Source organism: Leptosomus discolor, chromosome 16, assembly GCF_034619465.1.
Source record: "Leptosomus discolor isolate bLepDis1 chromosome 16, bLepDis1.hap2, whole genome shotgun sequence".
Taxonomy (NCBI): Eukaryota; Metazoa; Chordata; class Aves; order Leptosomiformes; family Leptosomidae; genus Leptosomus; species Leptosomus discolor.
Window position 1 is genome coordinate 14,421,016 of NC_141406.1, and position 21,995 is coordinate 14,443,010.

The 21,995-nt window shown below is 45.6% G+C and overlaps 1 protein-coding gene across 1 annotated transcript; it reads right to left on the bottom strand.

Moving 5' to 3' along the window:
- Window positions 1–106: 106 nt before the first annotated feature.
- On the bottom strand, window positions 107–16,284 carry PPP1CC (protein phosphatase 1 catalytic subunit gamma). The gene is made up of 7 exons (XM_086473897.1): window positions 16,201–16,284; window positions 6,710–6,841; window positions 5,239–5,469; window positions 3,561–3,665; window positions 2,352–2,575; window positions 1,749–1,883; window positions 107–1,269 (listed from the first exon to the last, which is right to left on the bottom strand). Exons 1-7 carry the CDS (start codon window positions 16,253–16,255, stop codon window positions 1,180–1,182), a joined length of 972 nt encoding a protein of 323 aa, XP_086330023.1. The 5' UTR covers window positions 16,256–16,284; the 3' UTR covers window positions 107–1,179.
- Between the last annotated feature and the right edge of the window lie 5,711 nt (window positions 16,285–21,995).

Below are 21,995 nucleotides of genomic sequence, written 5' to 3' on the forward strand. Positions count from 1 at the left end.
AATCCAAACCAAGAACTTGTGGGTTTCCAGAACAATTTATTTATCTAAGTCAGGTCTCCTGATAGCAGTAGTGTATACGCTGTGATAAACTGACACCGAGAAGATGTAACAATTTCCTCATTTAATAAGTGATTTTTCACTACATGGTATTGTACACTGTTATCTGTTCAAAAAAGATTAAGTTTTTAAAAAACAAGATTCTGTGAGATTTTTACAAACCAGTGATCAAGATCAACACCTCCAGCTGGCTCATCAAGCGATTTTCTTTGTGGAACAAAGTCTTTAGGCTAAAAACGCCCAAAGCCGGGCAGGCAGGCGGACCCAGAGCCATTTCTGTAACGTCCAGCTTCCCGCCGCCGCCTGCCGCAGCACCGCCGCCGCTGCCAGACCGTCCGCTGGCACGAACGTACGGAAACTGTCCAAAACTGCGTTTGCTTCGGCCACGACCAGAACCACCAGCACAGCGTTTCCACTCGCTATTTCGAGCCAGGACTTCCTTTTGTCCCCAGGAGGAAGGGGGAAGGGGAAGCCCTGCCGACTCGGTGCGGTGGGTCGGGTACAAACAGTTTTCTAAGTGAACTTTGGCTTCAGGAAAGAGACACAAACACTTAAAATAATGGCTTTAATCGTCATTTGAAGGATGCGGAGAGGGATGTGTGTCTGAATTAAATATCACACCAGTGACGCCGGCAAGGCTGGAGGTTATTTCTAATGTCGACAGCAATAAACCTAACGTGTACATGACGAGACATTAGAAGAAAAGCAATCCCTTTAAAACAAAATTTAACGTAAAAAAAGTTCACAGTGGTTCGTATAAACAGTATGTGATTTCTGACAGTAACAAACCTCTACTCTCACAGCACACTAGTGCCCTCTTTAGATCCTAAAGAAGAAAACAAGCATTGACACTACTCGGTTGTACAGTTACCCATAACGCCGGGGTAAGATGCTGTGGAGTGTACAGCCGTAACACCAACGGAAGGGAAGTTTAAAACTCTTTTCCTGGGAGGGAGGAAAGTCTTTCATTCGCTGTTACAACCAGCAAATGCCATTCATCAAACCGGAAGGGAAACCACAAACACGTTATCTATCGGAGCAAGCTGAACAGTACACATGACAGCTTTAAAAAGGGAGGTTAGGTGCTATGATACAAGTCCCAACAAGGCAGCGCCAAAGCGACTATTTCTTGGCTTGTTTTGTGATCATACCCCTGGGCGGCGTTACAGGTCTGCTGGAGTTGGGCTTCTTTTTCTCTGCAGGTTTCAAAATCTGAAAAGACAGTTGAGTCATTGAGCAGATGGGTCAGAAAGCCGACAAGACGGCGCAGTCACTTTGCAGAAAGTTTTTGCTTTCTTACAACCATCCGACTGACTCGCCAGTGAAAGTGTCACACAGGTCATCTGGGGAAGTCACCAACGTGCCAAGACAGACACGCGTCTCCTGCTCAGAGGTACGGCAGGGCTTGGGGCAGCTGGCCGGAGAGCCCACACCAGCAGGCTAACTGGTAGCTGGTGGCTCTGCCTGGATGATTTAACTCCAGGGTGAAACAGTTCATCTACTCACACATCAAGGGCTCACCCCATTTCTGAAGACAGGAGGGTGAACGCAGCCCTGCCTGCGTGTGGTACCCACAAAGATCCCTTTCAAACGAGCACCACGGGTGGGTGACAGCAAAGCATCAAGTCAGAACAGAGCCAGCGTGAAGCGTGACTGCCCTAACGAGGGGGTACAACCGTCAGACACTGTACCTGGAAAGAGCACATTAGAGTTTCATCCACGCTCATCATGGCACCCGCGTTGTCAAATTCTCCACAGTAATTTGGGGCAGAAAAGAGAGTTACTAACTGCCTTTTTGCAAAAAACTCATATCCATCTTCAACAACCTTTAGAGAGAAAAGCAGAAACATGAGACTGGACAACTTCTTCCTGCCAAGGCGCAAAGCAGCTTTATCAGAGCCAGCAGCTGAAAAACTGGCTACATCTAAGGAGCACGACCTCTGAGTTTTACACCACCACAGGATCCAGTTCAGCAGCAGAATCCATCAGCAACGAGAAAACCAGGATTCTGCCAGGTTCCCAACAATCACGGTCGGGAATCAGAGCCGCAGTTTGTACGTATTGAGAAAAAAAAAAAATGTTCATTACAGAGGTGGTTAAACACGGGGACAAGTTGCTCAGAGACAGCGGAGCCTCGATCCAATTTAAAACCGGGCTGGACGAGGTCCTCAGCAGCGCGGGCTGCGGCCGGTTTGTCTGTGCTGAGTGCCTGTATGCGGGGTCAGACCGGGTGACCGCCTCAGGGCCCTTGGAACCTACGTTGTTCTACGGTGTAAGGTATAAGAATGAAATACCTGATGAGCTCTGCATATGAGATCCAAGTCATGTTTATGGAGAAACTTAGCAACCACTTCAGCCCCAAACGTGAAGGACACTCCTCTGTCATTCTCACCCCACCCTAAGACATCCTTGTCCGGGTCAGACCACAAGAGATCACAGAGCAGACCCTGATCTGGAACATCAGTGGGGCGCATGATTCGTCTTATCTGTTCCATGGACTGAAGGTCTGGTGACAAACCTGTCAGAGTCAAGAGACATGAGGTTCACGTTTTAGTCCAGCTTTGCTCTGCGGGACTGAGCTATCCATTCAAGACAAAACCAATCTGTAGTCAAACGGATGCAATTTTAGTTCCATGGAAATGTTAACTGACTTTTTTTTTAATCCAGCATTTGTTTTAAAGCTTTTGTGACAGAAGACAAGCCACTTCCTAGAAGATTTACCGGAAGCCGGACCAGCAAAGCCATCTCCACGTTTTACAGGATTACAACAATCTCGCTCCTGCATTTTGCAGGTGTCTGTTAGAAGAGCTGTTAAGGAGAAGAGGCACTAACACTACAAGCCACAGGGCGTGTTGACTTTAACCATCAGGCCTAATAATATGAAAGAAAGTACCAAACAGCTCTCATACCCTTTTTCACTGCTACGTCTGCCTGGGCAACTGTACTAGTTGAAGTGATAAAACATTTAAGGTGCAAGATGTAAGGCACTGCTTTGAAAAGCCAAGTGAAGCAGGTCACACAGTGCGTAACATCCGATTTCTATGAACGGAACTCCAAACCCATCAGGTTGGATGGGGCTTTGAGCAACCCCGTGAAAGAGGTCCCTCCCACGGCAGAGGGGATTCCATTGAGGGACCTTTAATGGTGCCTTCCAGCCCAAATCATTCCACGATTCTATGAGAAGAGATGTTTTCAGAAAGCACATAAAACTCCTCGTCTAATATAAAGTCTAAAAAACACCTGTAAGGATTCTTTACTCAACAGACGAGGCTATTGAACACGCCTTTTGGTACAAAAGGAAAAGCAGATCACGGTGTCTGAAGCTACGGAACTGCCACCCCAATGACTCGCAAAATGGACACTAACCAAGCTCAACCCGACCTCCTACATGAACCAAGGCAGAGAAAGAGCCCAGAAGTTGTGAAGCTTTAGCAACGTAAACATGGAATGGCCATGACTGATACTCCAGCTTCTCAAACACCAACTACGGAACCGTTACTTACCCCCATGACAGCAGAATATTTTCTCATCCACAATGGCTGCAATCGGTAAACAGTTAAAACAGTCCGTGAAGGTTTTCCACAGCTTAATATTGTACCTCCTCTTACCTAGAAGGTATTTGGGAGAAAAAGAGTCAATATGCTTTGCTAACACAACTACAACCAATCTAATATGGCTGTCTTAAGGTTACTAAGGCTTGCAAAAGGTTAGCATTAAAGCCTGTACACAATTTATCTTCTCTGCTACCCACTGACACAGTTCACGGCTCGTAAGGAAGCTGCAAAGGTCGGTCTCGGTGCGGCAGAGCGCTCCGAGGTGGCTCTGAGGACAACACAATGACATCCCACCGCTGGCACCCAGACTCTCCAGGCCCAACTTTGCTTTGGAAAATTCTCCCTTGGAGAATCTGATCCATTTCAGAAAACCTTGCCGTTTGCTGTTTTCTTCAGGGGAAGGCAGCCATTCTCAGAAAGCAGATTTTCTTTAAATTTCTGCTCCTACTTTGCCACATAAAGCCTCTGTAGGCAGAGAAACAGGACTGAAAAACGAAAGTGCTCCAGTTTTACTTTCAAAGGGACTCTCCCAACAGACACGAACCCTGAACATATTTGCAATACATGACTAAGCCTGTGATTAATCTCTGAGGAGTCAACTCCAAAATACCACAGATCTTTTGTTTCCTCATGGAAGGAGAACAAGACACAGAGAGCACATCTTGTAAGCGCCAAGCCAAGTACGTCCCACAACACAAGTCGTGTGAACGCTCCAGTGCGCATTTAATGGTTTAATCTCCTCTCCATGATCTGGATTTGTGAAGTCACATCCTTTGAAGCACGAACACACTTCTACCTCACATCAAAATGACTTGTTACGTCAGGGTAAGGTCTCCACACCAGCTCTGTCACGGCAGACCTTCGTGCACTGCGCAGGGCCAGAGCCGGACGTTCACTGCGCGGCAACGCTGCCTTTGCTCAGAGCGCTCGCGAGCCCACACAGACACAAGCACCTTCCTCCACTGAAGGCGGACGCACTGGTTCCAGTAACGACTTCTGCAGCTGAAGCTGCCTTCTGCAGGAGCAAGTACCTGGTGCTCCACCCAAATGCGCATCCCACCGAAGGCTTCACGCTCACTTCGCCCCATTTATGAAAGGAAACAGTGGTTTTGGGCAAAGCAACAGCACACAGCACAGCAGGACTGCGACCACAGAAGGGCAAAGTCTTCTTTTTTTAACGCTACAAAGTTACAGGTCTTGATACGAAGTAGGTCACAAGCCCTGTAACATAACCACAGCAAAGACCAGCCCATTCTGCCAGTTAGGCTGTAACACAAGTACATCACCATCATCCCTCAGTGGTGAACTTCCGTAAAGCACACCAAGTAGAAGTCTCTCACCTCTCCCTAGACGACCTTAAGAACTTTAACAATATGGACCAGTGAGAACTGTTAGCTCACATAGCAGCCAATCAATAAAATCACCCACTTGCAAGTGGCTTTGTACCGTGAGGATCAGACTCCAACAGGACCAGGGAAAGGGCATGTTTCCCTTCCTAAAACAGGCCAAGGGCCCCCTGAAGTGTGCAAAGGAACTGCAAGTTCAGAAAGACTCATCTAACACTACAACACTAGCACTGCCCGCCCTGCCTTCCCAAGCCAAAGATGCACACATCTGTCTTACTTACACTCATCGTAAAACCCATAAATTCTGTTGATGCTGGCACATTCATGGTTCCCTCTGAGGAGGAAAAAATTCTCTGGGTATTTAATTTTGTAGGCCAATAGAAGACAAATTGTTTCTAAAGACTGTTTTCCTCTGTCAACGTAGTCACCAAGGAACAGGTAGTTGCTTTCTGGTGGATAACCTCCATATTCAAAGAGTCGAAGCAAGTCATAGTACTGTCCGTGGATGTCACCTGGAAAGAGTATCGGGGAACGACACGTCAGTGACCCCTTGCTACATTCTTTGATTGATGCTAGAGAAAGAACAAATGCATGATGCTTCAGGAAGAAAAAAGCCTGCAGTTCGCTACTGCCTACAACATATCTAAAAATGACAGTTTATCTTAACGTATACAGGACTACCCCATTCTGCAGTCTGCCACCTACGTCACGCAAAGGTTAACCACACTGAGATGAAGTATGGTGCTACTCAGAGGTATTCACACGGGTGTAAAACAGCATCGGGACTCCAAGAAACCAACTGCTGTTCAAATAAAAATCTGACATCCAGTTAAAGCCTTCACTTGACGAGCGGCTGCGAGATCAGGAGCCTCTACCTCGTTCTTGGTATTTCCAGAGAGCATTGGAAATATTGATGGAAAAGTGACCACCTGGGGAATTTGCTCTCCTTTGTACCTTCGCTGGTGGTTTCTTGAAACACTCAGTACATTCCCATTTTAGCAGTGAAGTTCTATTGAAAATGAAATTGGTATTTCTGCCTTTGATTTAAACCATGGTTTTGTTTCTGAGAAGCAAAATAATGATTTTGGACTACCAATGTTATAAATATTGAACAAGCTACTTCAATTTGAAGTAAATCCTCAGTGTCAAGAGTCTGACAAAATGCTGTAAGCTTTTCAAAGTACATTTATTGAGGCTTTTATTTTGACATGCTTCATTCCTTCAGCAGAACTAGACATGTATGTGTGTGCAAAATGAGCACCACTGTGTACAAGTATGGTGAAACCAAACCAGAAAGTAATTCCAAGAAACAGTACAGAAATTTAAGTTTCCAGCAGGATTTTAAAATACTGTCAAACCCTGTTCAACGCCGAGTAGCAGCTGCAATGAACTACTGCAGTTCTCCTTGCCTTCCCGTTGTTCAGCCATGACTGGGCCAAATGCTATTTCATTGATACAAACGCCCCTTTCCAAAACTTCACATGAATCCCTTCCCCGAGGGACCTGCTGAAACTGGACCAGTTACTTTTTGGGTTTGGATTATTTTGGTCCCCACTCTAATTCCCATGTTTGTTACCTCCTCCCCATTCCTCCACCCTAAGCATCCAGCAGGGTTTTAATTTCCCTTTTGCTACAATCATTTGTTAGCTCCACTATTCACAACTGAAAGTATCATCAGGCATTTATTCTCTGCCCAAGGATTGCATTTACCTGACATCACCCCCAGCATCAAATCAGAATCACAACACTCACCACATATTTTCAGTGGAGCTTCAAGTTCTAGTAGAATAGGCTGACTCAGAAAGATTTCTCTGGATTTCAAGCACAGTCCTCTAATTTCGTTCTCTTGAAGTTGGACATTTTTGCCTGGTTTTGATCCTCGCACTGTCGGAAGGAGTCAGAAGTCAGTTATCCAAATCAACATCCTGAGTGTTATTTTAAGAGCCTGACTAAATGCCACTGTAGTACAGAACGAGAAGATAACAGGGTAATACCAGTCTGCTGAGGTGAAACTGCACTGCCGTGTTACCAGAGAAAGGGTAGTGTGTTCTGCTTCAGTTGTGTGTTACTTTCATTTAACAGCATTCATGGCTCAACACTTCCCTCGTTAAATGTCACATTTTAAATAGCATCAGTTTAGTTCTATTTAATTATAAAACTCATCCTGGACAACGTGACTATATATATATATTTTTTTTTTCTTTTTTAAAATGAAGCAGTTATCCCCTGGCTCTCCGCAAAGCTGTCTGAACTTCAGAGAAGGAAGTCCCCCATTTAATCACCAACACCGCAAACCCCCCTGAGCTATCAGATAACCTTGCCCAAGACAGTATCTAAAAGACAAGGCCACAGCACCGATACACGCTGTGCTGCAGCCAGCAGACGTGGCAGACAGACAAGCCCATGATCAGGAGGTCAGAACTGTACGTAAGGAAACATCACTGGATCACAACGACAAAACAGCTCACCCTATCATTGCCTGTGAGGGCAGCAACAGACAAGCCAGGAGGAGACCCACCGCCCAGCCTCAGATCACTTCCCCCCACCCCGATCCTTCGCCCCCTCCATTACAGCTTCAGTCTGTAACAACTCCCAACAGCGGGTTTCCTTCAGTATCCACCAAAGCTTGCTTTCCTAGTCTGGACAACAAGGATACCAGCTTGGCCTGAAGAAGGTTCTCCAGCCACCAGCATAGCTTCCCCTCCCCTTATCTACCACCCCCACCTCTGCTGCCCAGCAATAGAGGACATCTCTATGGCAGCAATGCTGGAACAGCGGCTCGCTCACATGCAACAGCATTTATCAAGGGTTGGATAGGACTAAAAAAAAAAAAATGTGATTACACCATTGCTGGTGAAGATTATATTTTTATTTGGTGTCAAAACCAGTAACAACATGGAACACTGATAAGGCTGAAGGAAAAAAAAAAACCTGTAGCAAATGTCAATGAGATTATGGAATAAGAGCAGTCATCTTCTACAACATAACCCCTGGGTTTAGCGCACCAAAGCCGAATGACCTCAGAACTTTAGCCTCAGATGCCTGGAAACACTCTGACAACACCTCCAGAAACAAATTCACGGCACTGGTAATGCTGCTGAGATGAGCGACTCGCTGCGCACAGCTCACACAGCACTGAGCCTGAAGGACCTAAGCTCCTACCCAAAACGCCTTGGTCTTCAGTTGCAGAAAAGAGCAAGCAAAAAACCACAAACCCTTTCCAATGCAAGAACCTATGTGATATTATCTTCCTGAATTCCTAAATAACCTTTAAGATACCATTTTGGTCTAATTCCATTGGTGCTGTTTAACCTCAGAGGGAGAAATCTGGAAACTACAGATGATTCGAATCTCTGTACTGTCACTGCGGGCCTTGCACCGTATGAAAACGAGAAGCACAGCAGGAGAGGCTGGGGCAGGGGGCATGTTTTAGGAAGAGTAAGAACAAACACAGTTGTTCCAAAGGGATTACAATTTCTCCTTAGCACAGAAGCTTCAGACTTTTGTGCAAGCCTCTCGTCAAGAGTAGAAAACATTGTTCAGTCAGCGTGCATCTTATCTAGACCGAGAATAAAATAATGATTGTGTAATACCCACCCATACAAGCAAGCATCACTGGATGCAATCTCCACCAGCACTTAAAGAGTGTTACTACCAAAACAATTCTACCTTGCACACCGACTCCCAGAGACTCTAGTCACGGGGGCACAGGCTGCCCTACAGGATCGCCGACAATACCCTAAATCACACATCCTTTCCTCAAACAAGCTTCAAAATTAAACTTTAGTCCAAATGACAACGTTTACTGCAGCGACATTAAGTTAATCATAGGTCAAAAGTCCTGGCTTTAATAATGTTGTCTTTTGAGCAATACATGCTCCTTTATTATTCCCCGCCTATGTACTCTCACTCCACACTGACATTACATGGCAACACTGGAATTATCACTAAGCTTCATGTCTTCCATTAAAATATTCGAAGTAATGAAGCATATAAATGAAAGTTAAATCTTTGTCACAGAAGTTTATCACGCATGAGGCTTTTCATCCACACAGCAATTTTTTCATCCATACAGTAATTTTCCAAACACTTCTGAGCAATGAGCAAGTTACTCAAAATGCCAAATATCCAGAAGCAATAAAGAACAGAAATTTATAGAATAAAGTGGTCAGCTGACTGAATGAGGAATGCTAAATTCCTCCCTACTCTTAAATTTTACAATTCAGCTTTGTTTTTGAGATAATACGATATACTTGTGTTTAGTTTTCTGAGAAGCCAAAAATCTAACCTTCCATGATTTGGTCTTGTTCGAAATTGCTAAAAATCAAACCCTGTATCTAGCATCCACAAATTAAAAAGTATAAAATATTATACAGGCTATGTAATGCACTGAGTCACTAAAGCTCATGAATAAAGCATATGCATTCATTTTTGCTGAAGACTAAATGAAAATTGGAAAACTGACTGTTTCAAATGCAAGTTTCCTATGTTTCTCCAATATATTTTCACTGAACCAATATAATCTTTGTGCAGACGCGTTCATCTGCTTGCAGGAAACCTTGACAAGATAAAAAGATGCTTTGTTGCAGTTCACAAACTCACTAGCACAGACACAAGAAGGATGAAAGAAGAACAGGACAATTTGATTCAGTTCTGTAGCACGCTGCCTGCCAGTGACATTTGGACCACTTTTGTCCAACATGGAATTGGTGCAGAACAAACAAGAGAGAATTTTTTTTTTTTCTAACATTGACCTATATACGCTGAAAAGCTGGAAAAAAACATTTGGCTTCAGAAGACTCAAATATGCAGAGGTGCACGTTGGTTTGAGAAAGCTGTATTTTTAGTGCACGGATTTTCTCATCTCCAATGAAAGAGCTGGCAAGGAAACTCAGGATGTTCAGTCTTGAATGACTTCTTAAAAGGTTTCTCCGATCGAGTCTTCAAGTTACTTAGTCCCACTAAGAAAGGCAAAAAAAATATGCTATAAAAAATAGATTGCGTTTACAGTTTCATTTCTCTGCTTTGGACCAAAACAAGGCAGCCTGTAGAGATCACGCAGTACAATGCTAATTGGCAGCTTGGTCATAAAGTCAAAAGCGCAGCTCGCTAGTCCTGTACACACACATTTGTTCTTTCAGTGCATAAAAAACAACCTCTCTCAGAAATGACAGTCTGGAACTGACAGCGGAACAAGCTAAAGATTAATCAGTTGAGGAAAAAAGTCAGCCCATTTCCAATAATATTTTATTTATGCCTTGTCTCAAAGTACTGCTGCACTATTTCCAGACAGTAATATATTCCCAGCCTCTTTTAGGCAGAGAAGCTCCTGTTCTTAAAAATTGGTTTTGGAGAGCTTGAATTTCAATGCCCAGTCTGGGCCACCTTCTTACAAGTGAAATCTTCCCCACTGTGCAGGCATGAGAATTTTTGGAAAAAACAAGCTCTCCACTGGACGGAAAAGACTACACAAAAGATCCCTCCCTGGAGGCTGGAGGATCTCTGCAGAGGTACTGACTTTAACATAGGCTCCAACTATGAAAATTAATGTTGCTTTCCAAGACAAGGGGGAAAACTGCTGGAAAGCCACAAGAGAGACCAACTCCAAAACGAAAGTGCGTTACAGAGGTGAGTGCAGTACGACAGCCACCCGGCAGAGGGGGGAAAGGAAGGAAAACGAAGAAGAGCAAGAACTTCAGGGCACCCCTGTCATTTTGGTGCAAGCCAACAGAGCTAGTACGAAGCTGGCTGCAGCTGCCAGGAGTTAAAACACTGCTTGCCATCCAGGATCGCTTTCACACGTTTCTTTCTAAAGGATAACGGGGTCAACAGCCGAGGGACCTAGAAGGTACAACAGTCAGAAGACCCCACGCACGTAGAGCTCAACAGACTTCTACACTACATCCCATCGCTAGCGTTTTCCAACATTCAGTTTGGTGCCACACAATCCTTTAACGAAGGCAAATGCCTTTATAAAACTGAGTATATTACCTCATTCAAGGTTAACATGAAAGGGACAGGTAATTTGGAAAGTATTCAAAAATAACAGAAAATTCAAAAATATTAGAAATTTCAGTCATTCGACATCTCATTTTCCTTCAGTATTACATTTAAAGAAGCAGCTGAAATGCTGTCAATTGAAGTGCTAGAAATTGTACAGAAAATGTTTTAAAGAAAACTGTATATCAGCAGGTCAGTTCATTTTTTGGCTTATTAAATGAGTCAGTTTTACCACATTTTACGTTAAGATGTCTGCAATCCTAGAGATATTTCCAAAAATACGGCAGGTTGTTTTTAATCTTGTTTTTAGCAGTTCCTGATGACAGTTTCACATTCGGTTTTGCACCACAGGCACAAAGGGAATAAATAACTTGAAAGTGGTTGATGTAAAAAAGGTTTTACTTTACTGCAGGCACTACCAACTTTGATCATTTCAAATTCAAAACTGAAATGGAAAAGCAACTCCTCGGTGCTCAAGCCTCTAAAAAGTTCTAGTCTACTTTCCAGCGTGACCGAAGTTCACAGCAGCGTTATCAAACAGAAGATTCTGCACAACTGCAAAATTTTCATCTTGTAACCTACCTCCACGCTGGATATTGCTACGCAGCAACAGGTACTCACGCTGATCACACGGACTCAGGGATGACAAATTCTTCCACTTCACTGACTGAGCCACAAACACAAAATTTATCTGAATCCACGGCAGTGACAGGAATCTAATCCTCATCTTCAAAGTGCCGAACTCCTAATTCCCACTATTAGAAACTGCTGCAACACACTAGGAAACAATTGACATTAAGTTGCTCAAACTATGGAAAAATTATACGGTTTGAGGTCAACAAGTGCTGCTTGCTATCAGAAACTTTATCACAGTATCCCAGCTCATCAACAAGTGAAATCTCACCACATTTCAGATTAACATCCATGAGAACCAGACACTTACCACAGTATCTGAAGCTACACAGCAAGCAACCCTCCAGACCCAATCAATGCTGTATTCAGCAGAAAGGTGAAAAAAAATTTGAGAACTGCATTTCTAAAAAGTAGCCACCTCTGTTGTCAGCAAAAGTTTATCCATACTCTTTGACTCAACGATTTTTAATAACTGGATGATCCTCTTTCCCCATTTAAAACAAATTAGAGAGAGTATCTCGACAGCTATACAACAGGCTTTACTGGGAATAGAAATCTGTGGGTGTAGAAACAGGGAAGTTTGAGGATTTGGAGTCTTTTTGCTGTTTTTAGTGCACTAAGCAGTATTTCAGCTTTCAGAATGCCTACGACCATTCTAGCCTCACGTGGCTTTCTCCAAAGTAGCCTCCATTCATCACTTAGTTTTCCCTTCATAACATTTGCAAAGGCTGAGGCACAGAAAAGATTTTCAGAACCATATTTCACCTTGGGTTCCACTTACGTATGTTGAAATGGTTTTATTTCACCCTGTTATTCACCATTACCATGGGAAGACCAGTACATTTCAATCTTGTTTTCTACCTATGTTACTACAGGCTCCATTTTCAAACCAGACCCTACTCATCTGTGAAAGCTGCCAACCCCCTAGACAAAGGAAACCAGTAAGGGGCTTGAGTTGTAGTAACGCCACCGGACAGGACATGGAAAGGAAGCCATGCTCGCACGCAGGGAATCAAGCGATTTGTCGCTCATTCTTTACCTGGAGCCGAGCAGGAATTCTGCCATTTCCTGCAGCCCTTCCCATGACCATACAGATGCCAATGGTTTTTCATCTTACAGGGAGCTTTCCTCGCATCTTCCTGTCTACTGGCAGTTTTCACTTAGCAGACACGCAGAGCCGCAGCTCAGAAGTTACTACCTACAACACCCCTCCTAGAAGGAGAATGATTTGCTCTCATGTTTGCCCCTTCTTAGTCCTCAGTAAAGTGAGTTAGTTCCATAAATATTCAAGCCTTTATCTGCTATGAGGGACACTTAAGAAACATCTCAATGCTCAGTGCAAGATACTGTCATTTACCAGACTTCAGAAGCATTATTCTTGGGAAAATTCTTGTTAGTACAGTTAGTGGAAGCGACAAAATTAGACAACCTGTACTCATGAAATTCTTCCTAGCAGAACACAACCCTCATGAGTAAAGAAGGCAACAAATACAAATTAAATTACAGTAAAAAAAGATCAGCATGTTCAATGTTTTCGTTGAACGGCTTTCCAAGGTTGAGAATAATGTTACTGAAAAAATGGGGTTTGTGACATTGCCGTGCCAAATGGCTCCGTACTGTAAACATCTGGAGCAAGACAGACTCTTGCCTTAGAATGAAAAGCTAAGTATATACTTCAGGCCTTTTAAAGAACAACCTAATAATTTCAGCTAACTAGCCCCATGTGGGTGGGAGAATATCAACTGTTTGGGGGAAAAGTAAGAATAACGTCAGAGAAGGGAGAATAAAAAATAAAGAAAGAACAAATATCAGAGAAGTCAGGCTAGAAAGCAAGCAGAACTCCCTCACAAGTACATTACTAATACCCTACATTAGGAACAAAACCAAGAGTAATTTATAATTCAACCTTTAAACACCTCACTTTACCTCGATCATTAGACTAGATTCACCACTGGCACAGCTCTTGGTCTCTTCCAACAGTGCAATGCTGAGGCATATTATAAATCTGCCTATGTAACTGTATTTTCTCATGGATTTGAAGTATTTCATCACGCATCTCCTCAATACTTGGGTTTGTTACCTCCAAAAAGGAAGGGATAATGGCTGCTGTTCATATCCTTTGCATTTTACTAGCAAAATCACCTAAAGTTACCTGTTACAACAACATGTAAGCATAAAGACAGCTGTAATGAAATACCAAATTGCTTTAAAAATTAAAGCTTGCACAAGGATCTGTTAGTGAGTAAGCTGATTATTAAAACAGATTTTGCAGTGTTTTCATGCTTGAGTATGATTTAAATCTGTGCGCAACCTTGTCTGAAAAGGATCTCCCTTGAAACAAGAGTCCTGGTACAGGCACACCGGACTTTCTATAGTTGTTCTACCAGAACCACACTGAAAAAGAATTTCTGGTTTGCTCCAAATCTAAATAGGGTGAGACTTCTTACATATACTTCAGATATTTTTTTCCCCTCCATTTAATACCATGCAGATCTCCACCCTGGAAGCTCAGTCTTGTCACCTACCTTGCCAGACCTTAATAATTTCAGGGAAAGGATGAGTCGAGTAAATTTTAAACAACCAAAGAGAATGGCATTTGCACAGCAATTCACACAATTTAGCACTCTACCAAAAATGCAGTGTTTGCTAAAATGCCGTATCATTTTGCGCCTTCTGGGAAAAAAAAAAAAAAAAGAAAGGGTATAAAAATGACAGACTGCCACAAAGGTCAACCATTACTCTGTCTGGCAAAGACGTTTATAACAGAAATTTAATATGCAACAAAAAAGAACTAGCCTAGGTTACTAACATTGGTAATTGTTTTAAATATTGAAAGACAATCATTGCCTAAAGGAATCCAAAATCCCAGCTGAAATGTCTATAGAGAAAAAAAAATTAATTTCAGTTCTGGCAGCTGATGCAACCTCAGGTAACATCTTTAGTTGCACGAACCTTCTCTTCAAAGACCTTGTCAGTGAACCTTCTGAAGGCTGATTTACCAGCTCCCACCTCCAAACATGTAATACCGATATAAGATGCGTAAGAACATAACATATTGACACAGCAAATCCTACTACTTTTTGAAACTTCACACAAGAGAAATAATTCAAAATCATTTAGATGTCTTCATAGGATTATCTTATTCCACGTTTTTGATATTACGAACTTACACTTTGAGAAAACTACACTAGTTACACTACGGGAAACCAAGTAAGAATTGTAACTAATACCTGCAGTAAAACTGAGCATGTATTAGTACATCACCAAACGTAGGACAGACGGGACCTGACATCTACAAATTGTACTACCAGACTTTCAGGAAAATCCTGGTCTAAATTTATGAAGGGAAGCCTTTAAATAATTTAAACCAGGGCAGTTTAAATGGGTAACAGGCAAAATGCAAAACGGATCAGAGGAAAAGCCCTATTTACTTTTACTTATTCTAGTTCAATAATCCCATAATACATCTATAGGATTTTTAACTCCAAACAATTTCCAGAGTAGCACTACTGTTCCTCTGCCTGACCTTTTGCTAACCAAGCCATTACACAAGCAAAATCCTGTAAGAAGGAACGGGTGTAATATCGCTGAATGACATTTCTTCACCATTTGTCTCAGCAACATCTCAGATGCTTTTGTGCCAAATGGGAAAAAGTTAAATCCCTGACCAAGCTTAAGTCCAGATGAGATGCCTGCCCTGACAGACGTGGAATGAGGCTGGATCACACTAGCTTCCTTCTCCAAATAATTACCATGTGCCTTGATCCCTGGAAGAAAATTTGTCACTGGCTACTTCTAAGCCTTTTGCCCTAAGACAGATCAGACCCCTGCAACCAAAGCGATGACACTAAAGACATCCCCTGCAACTTCCAGGTCTTCCTTTGATTACAGGCTCCCATGCAACTCTTTTCAACACACCAAACCTTTCCACAGCCTGTCTGAAACACCAATCCCCAACCCTCTAGTCACACCTAAAAAGCCACCCTACGGTATGAATTCGGAGCCAGAGTCCCACGTTAGCATTAATGCAAGCAGCTAATGAAAGCTAAACCGACCAGATCCTGAAAGCCAGGCAAGCCTCTTCCCGACTTTCTGAAAAGCTGCCTCAACAGACTCTTTAAACACGCTACGTCTTCTTTCCAGAGTCCCACGACTACCCAACCAAGCACAGACCCCATGTGCATGTGTGGAAGGCAAGAGAAATACCCAGGGTTTTTTAAAACACATTCCTACGAATACAGCACTAAATTAAGCATCTCCTTGGAGTCGTAGGGGAGGAGAAGTGGGGCAGCCGGCTGGTCCCAACACTGCACCGGGAGCGCGGAGGGGACCAGAGGGCAGGAAGAGCTCGGAAACCCAAAGGCTGATGGAAAAGTTGGGGCTGACAGGCAGAGCAGCCCGGGGCGGAGGCGAGCCCCGGGAAGACAAAGCATCTCGGCGCCCCTCCATTTTGGTGCCCCCAACCCCACCGGGCGGGCAGGACGCGGTGTATCCCCCGCGGCGGCGGCTGCGGCGGGACCACGGAGGAGCCGCACGGCTGGGCTCCCGGGCACCCGCCCGGCCGCCACCCACCCCCCGGCCACCCGCCCCGTGCCTTCCCCGACCCTCACCCTCCAGCAGCCGTTGGATGATGCTGTCGATGTTGAGCTTGTCTATATCCGCCATCGCCTCTCAGCGGCCGGGCGGACCCCACCCCGCCGCTCCCCTCCCTCCGCTCGCTGCTTGGCCGGCCCGACTTCTCTCCTCGCTCTGTCTCGCTTCTCCCCTTCCTCCTCTCCCCCTGCTCGCCTTCTTCCCTCTCTCTCCTCCCCCCCGCCCCCCCCTCAACCGCCGCTCTCAGCAGAGAGCCAGCACTGAACAAAATGGCCGCCGTCTCCTCAACGAGCTCGACCGGCGCACGGATACTACGAGCGCGACGCGGTTCGCCGGAAACCCTTTAGAGGCCAGCCGGGCGGAGCGCGGCGGGAGAATGTACCGCGCCCGTTCCCCCGCGCGCGGAAAAATCCTTCCGCTCACGGGGGGTGAAATAGTGCGGCGCTGCCGCCTCCCGGTGCTGGGGTTGTCACAGGGTCCGGTCCGGCCTCGGTCCGTCGAAACCCGGCCGTGGGCTGGCCTAGCGGGCCGTTTGGCGCCTGCCGATGGCGGGAGGCGGTGGCCGGGATCGGGCTTCTGTCAGCGCTGCCTCCTCACGGCACCCGCTCGGAGGCCACGTTGCCTCGGCCCGTGAGGCGGTGGCGGCTCGGCGGGAGGGGTGCGCTCCCCCTGCGGGGAACTGTCGCTTCCCCAGCCCCGAAACAGGGCGAACAACGCCAAAATCACGCCCGCTCTGCCCCAGGGAAGGCCTGTGGGAGCACACGGGGCTGTGCCGCGGGTGGGGGGGACAGGTGAAGGCGGCCATGGCCCCCTCCCGCTCCCTGCACGCCCCAGCCTGGACGACGTTGTGGCCCCTGGCCCTCAGGGTCCCCCACCCGAGACCGATGGCCTCTGGGTGCCCATGACCGGCTCTCACAGAGCTGCCCTGGTGCCTGGTCGCTGCTGGGCTGTCTCTGCTCATCCACAGGAGTTCCTGCAGCCTGAGCAAAGCCCTTCGGCTCCTGAGCAACTTCAGAGACGTGGCTCTCCCCCTGCAAATGCTTTTAAGTGACAAACGTACAGCGCTTTGAAATCCTTATGGGTGGAGAAATTAGCCTACTCTTTGAAGACCGTCTTGCTATTCTATTTCACATTTCTGCCCTTACTTTATTCTATGTGTAGCTACAGCTTGGCTACAAGCAATTAGGTGAGGCTCTGCCCATAAATTGGATTGCATTTGCAAGGGAGATGGGCTGTGTGGGCCTTTCCCACTGTTCTGTTTGCATCTCTGATTGAATATTGTTTAATTGCTTTATTTACTCCTGCTTTAATTTGAAGGAATGGCTGTGTCAACCTCTTTCTTCCTCCCCTCCCTTCCCCATGTGAATTGCTCCCGCTCTGCACGCCGGATTCCTCCTGCCGACAGTTACACCACGTTCATGACAGCTTATTACCGTGGTGGGGCCAGAGCAGAGTTCAGGTTCGTGAGGGCGATAAAGCAAAGGACTTGCACGCTCAGCACACCTTAGATCTGGTGGGAGGAAGGAGATAAGAGGGCGCAGACAGAATCTACCTGAAACGCAGGCGCTTGCCCGTTGCAAAACGCAGCTTCAACACTCGACTTCCCCGAGCGAACGCTTATCGTAACGAGCATGCCCAAGCTGATATGCTAATCTTAGTCATGCTGGTGTAAGCCCAAAGTAACCCCACTGAAGACAATAGAGTTACTTCAGATTTACTTCAGCGTGACAGCCTTTGCAGATTTACATCTATTTTTGTGCTGCACCTTCCTGGGGAACAGCCCCCCCCGGCTTTTGGCACCGAATGCTTGCTTTCTCTTTCAAATCCTTTCTAATTCTGCGGGGCGAGTTGTTCTCTTGGACTTAGCTGAATTATTTAAAAAGGGAAGTTGGTCCCGTGTTTCCAGAGGAACCTTTCTGGCCTTGTTTTCCTTGCTGGAAATATCTTCATCTTACCCTTCAGCTGTTACCCCTGTCGCGGTTGAGACGGACAAAGCGACAAGACAAAAATCTTTTTGAAAGCCTGGTAGCACAAAAGCCGTTATTGCCTGTACATTTACACTCTCTTTCCCCTTAGCTTTTTCAGAGGTGTCTCTTTCTAATTGGTTCAGAATTGTTATACAATCTCCTCATTTGTTATTTGTACTGTTCATTATAACTCATCCCTTCTGCCAAAAAGACATGCACGCTTTGTCTTGTTGTCGACACTTTCTCAGGGCTTGCTTATCTTGCAGCTGCAACTCTTCTTACTCCTGTCTGTTCTCTCACAGGTAGACCAGAACCCTCCCAAGGTCGAAACCGTCCTGTTCAGGGGCCTCAGTCCAGCTGAGAACCCCCACAATCCCCGTCTCCAGGGACAAGTCCTTCGAGGGTCTGAGCACCTTTTGTGGGGTGCTGAGTCCCTTTCACTCCTGTTAATGCTCTGGCAAACGAGGTGGAGAGGCAGAGCTCAGCACCTTTCAGAGTGTGACACAGGAGATGTGCTTGGGAATTCACTGGAAACACCGTATTTCTGGAAGGAAGGATCCGACCCTTCCAATACACTGATCAGGGCAAAGAATATATCTCACTTACTGAACCACATCAGGCAAGGTCCAAAGCACCGTCAATTCTTGTTAAAAGAGGCGTAGCCAAGGGGAAGGGAGAGAAGTGACAGATAAAGGCAAATCTGTCGAGGCCCCGTCATCACCTCGATAACCAACATGCCTTGCTACAGCTCCGCGTCGCAACAGCAGCTGCCAGCGCCGGGTGTCCTGTTCGGAGGGGCTGTATTTTTGCACAGAGTCTTTCTCATTTACAGTTTTGCTACGTGACCATAAAAAAGAAGGACCCTTACTTAACAGCAGTAAACTCGGTGACAAGCCAGCGATATTAAAATGCCACTGCAAAATTATCTTTTTAATAAGATAACTTTTCTCTGCTGGAAATAACAAGCCTCACCCCACACACAGCATCTCTGATTAGAAAAGGGACCCAGCCAAGGTGTTATAAATATCCTGAAACTATTTTGTTCTCTGGTGTTGCTCACAACAATGATTTATTTCTAGAGGGGGAACAATCAGGGAAATCCCTTTGTCCTTAAATTCTGCACACAGGCTTGAAGCTTTCCATAATTTTGAAGCTTACAGTTCATACATTCCCCTCCCTTCTATTTGTCTACAACTGCCGTTCTCATTTGCTAAATACATAATAATGTATGGTTTATCTCGCTCGCAGCTCTGAGACCTTTGTGTCTTATTCCTCCTCCCCCCACCCCGTGGAATTCCACAAATAAATCACTGCTTTGGTAACGTTCCTTGGAAGCCTCCGTGTAAAAAATCTCTCCCCACTGATTTGTCCTCGCTGTCTTGTGCGCATGCCGCTTTGTTTGTTGTACGGTTGCTCATAATCTGGCTACGTTTAAAAATATGTATATTATATATATAATGCCCACCTACATACAGGAGCAAAATAAGGAGCGTTTCATTGTTGTTCTGTACATATATATCCATGACACATGCACACACACACATATGCTGTGTGTATAATATAATGCGTGTATACACTATATATACACACACATGTGCGTGTATATATATGCAGATAATAATGAAACACTCCTTATTTTATCCCTCTGTGTAGGTGGATCCCAAGAAATGCGAGTCACCCACACTTCCCCTTGCCATAGATTACATATTTGCTAAGTCCGTGAAATTCAATGTGTTTGTGTACATTTCCAACAAAGATCTACATGAGCTGTTCAAACGCAGCAAAAACAGGAACGGGTGACTCGTGGGTCAAATGTTATTTTTCCTCCCTCGATACACAGCCAGGATTTAAATGTTTTCATAACTCCTACTGTTTGCATCCAGATTTCCTTGTGCTACAGTCAAGATACAGCTTTTAGGCATGCTTCTTGCTTCGGATGCCCTCAATATTTTGCTGACCCCTGAATTTCAGATGCTGCAGAGTTTTGGGGGTAGACAGCGCCGATTTGTCAGACAAAAGAGGAGCAGCTGGAACATGCCACCAGGCTGATCTGCAGATGTAGGGGTCCGTGTCCTGTTTGGAAGAGAGCTGATGACGCACAGGCAGGTGTTTTCTTAGTGTCACATTTTATTTACAAAACATACAGCGCAATGATCTTCCTCCAGCAACAAAACCTGCAAACTGCAGGCGGGCGGCTGCGCCGTGCAGGACCTGGTGAGAAGCTCAGGGCTGGCTGCTGCTCCTGAGCCTCTGGCTTCGCCTTAGGGCTTGCCAAGGACCCCAAACCATGTGCAGAAGGGGAATGAAGCCCCATCCCCAGCCACCCAGCAGCAGGATGCCTCCCCGGAGACTTTGTTATGCTCCCTGTCCTCGCTGGTATACCCTGCGCACCAGAGCCAGGCCTTGATTTCCATGGAGCCAAAGGTTTCGCAGTCTCAACAGCTGGTTTCCAGCTGAAACCTCCCACCAACAGAAGCTGTCAATGACGACGACAAGTCCATCTTAAGTCTGTTAAAATCAAATTTTTGGTAAAAGAATGTGAAAAGATTCTGCTCAGAAAATCTCGAGACAGGCCATTTTGACATGGGAGAAATGTGTTTTGCCATTCCTCCCCTCCGACTTCTTTTTTTTTTATGTTGAAAGTTGATGGAGTTCATGGGTTTCTGATGAAAAGTATTTTCAAATGGAAAAATGTTCTGTTGGTGAGTTTTGGAAGTTTCATATTTGCAAAAATACTACCAATAAAATCCTTCTCATATAAAAATGTCCTAAGTCACTTTTTTTTTTTTTCTAATATAGCAGTGACCACAGCAGGATTTTTCCTGCTATAGCTATTTGGATTAAGAAAACACAGCACACTCCACCTTCTCAGTGAGGTTCTTATATGAATCTGAGTTTTAAGGCTAGACCAGGCACGAGAGCAATTTGGAGACTGGTGTCCTGCCCCCATTGAGCATCCCTGGGCGAGCGTGGCGGAGGTCTGCTCCATCGCTTAGAAAAACAGGAGAAACGGGGCTAGAGGAGGCTTTGTCCTACTTTAAGTGGAGAACAGCCGTAGCGGATCAGTTGTCGCTGCTTTGGCAAGGAGCAGAGCCCCTGTCTTCCCCTCTCCGGTCAGGAATCTCTGTGCTCCGCCAAGGCCTGAGTTTCATAACTGTCTAGAAAGCTCTTGTGGGTTTCCGTGGGGCTCAGCTGAGCCGATCACAGAGGGGCAAAGGGAAAAACGTACGCTCCAGCCTGTGCTGCACATCCAGCAAAGGGCTTTTCAGCCCTTCTTCAGCTGGTTTATGGTGGGGTGAGCGTAATCTGCCTTTTCCCTTTGCTGTGCGAGGGGAGAGGCGGTGGGGAGTGCCTCTCTGCACGGCTCCCCTTCGTCCGCCTGGGTGTGGTTACAGAGGGATGTGAATTGCCCCGTGGGGTAGAACAGACCTTGCAAGGTGGGGAGAGGCAAGTGCTTCTCAGAAAGATTAAGTGGGGCATTTTTGTGTAGCTCCAGCTTCACGTGGCTTGAAGAAAGCTCTTAGTGGGTGCTCCTCACTGCATGGGCCAGAAACGCATGTTGGCAACCTGGGACATGGCTGTCTTCTCTGCTTCCTCTGATTTTACCCCAGCATAACTCTGCTTCATGGATGAGCTGTTTCTCTAATTAAAACTGATGAAAAAGGAGGACCAGGAGGACTGCCAGGGGAGTGGGAAAGTGGAAATAACATGAAGGTCTGTTGATTTGCTCTTGATCAAATGCCTGCTGTGCCTCTGCAGACCCCAGTGGGTGCAGGAGCGAGAAAGAGATCTTCCACGCACCCTGGGGATCCCTGACTCCACTGGGGATTTCGAAATTCAGGTGA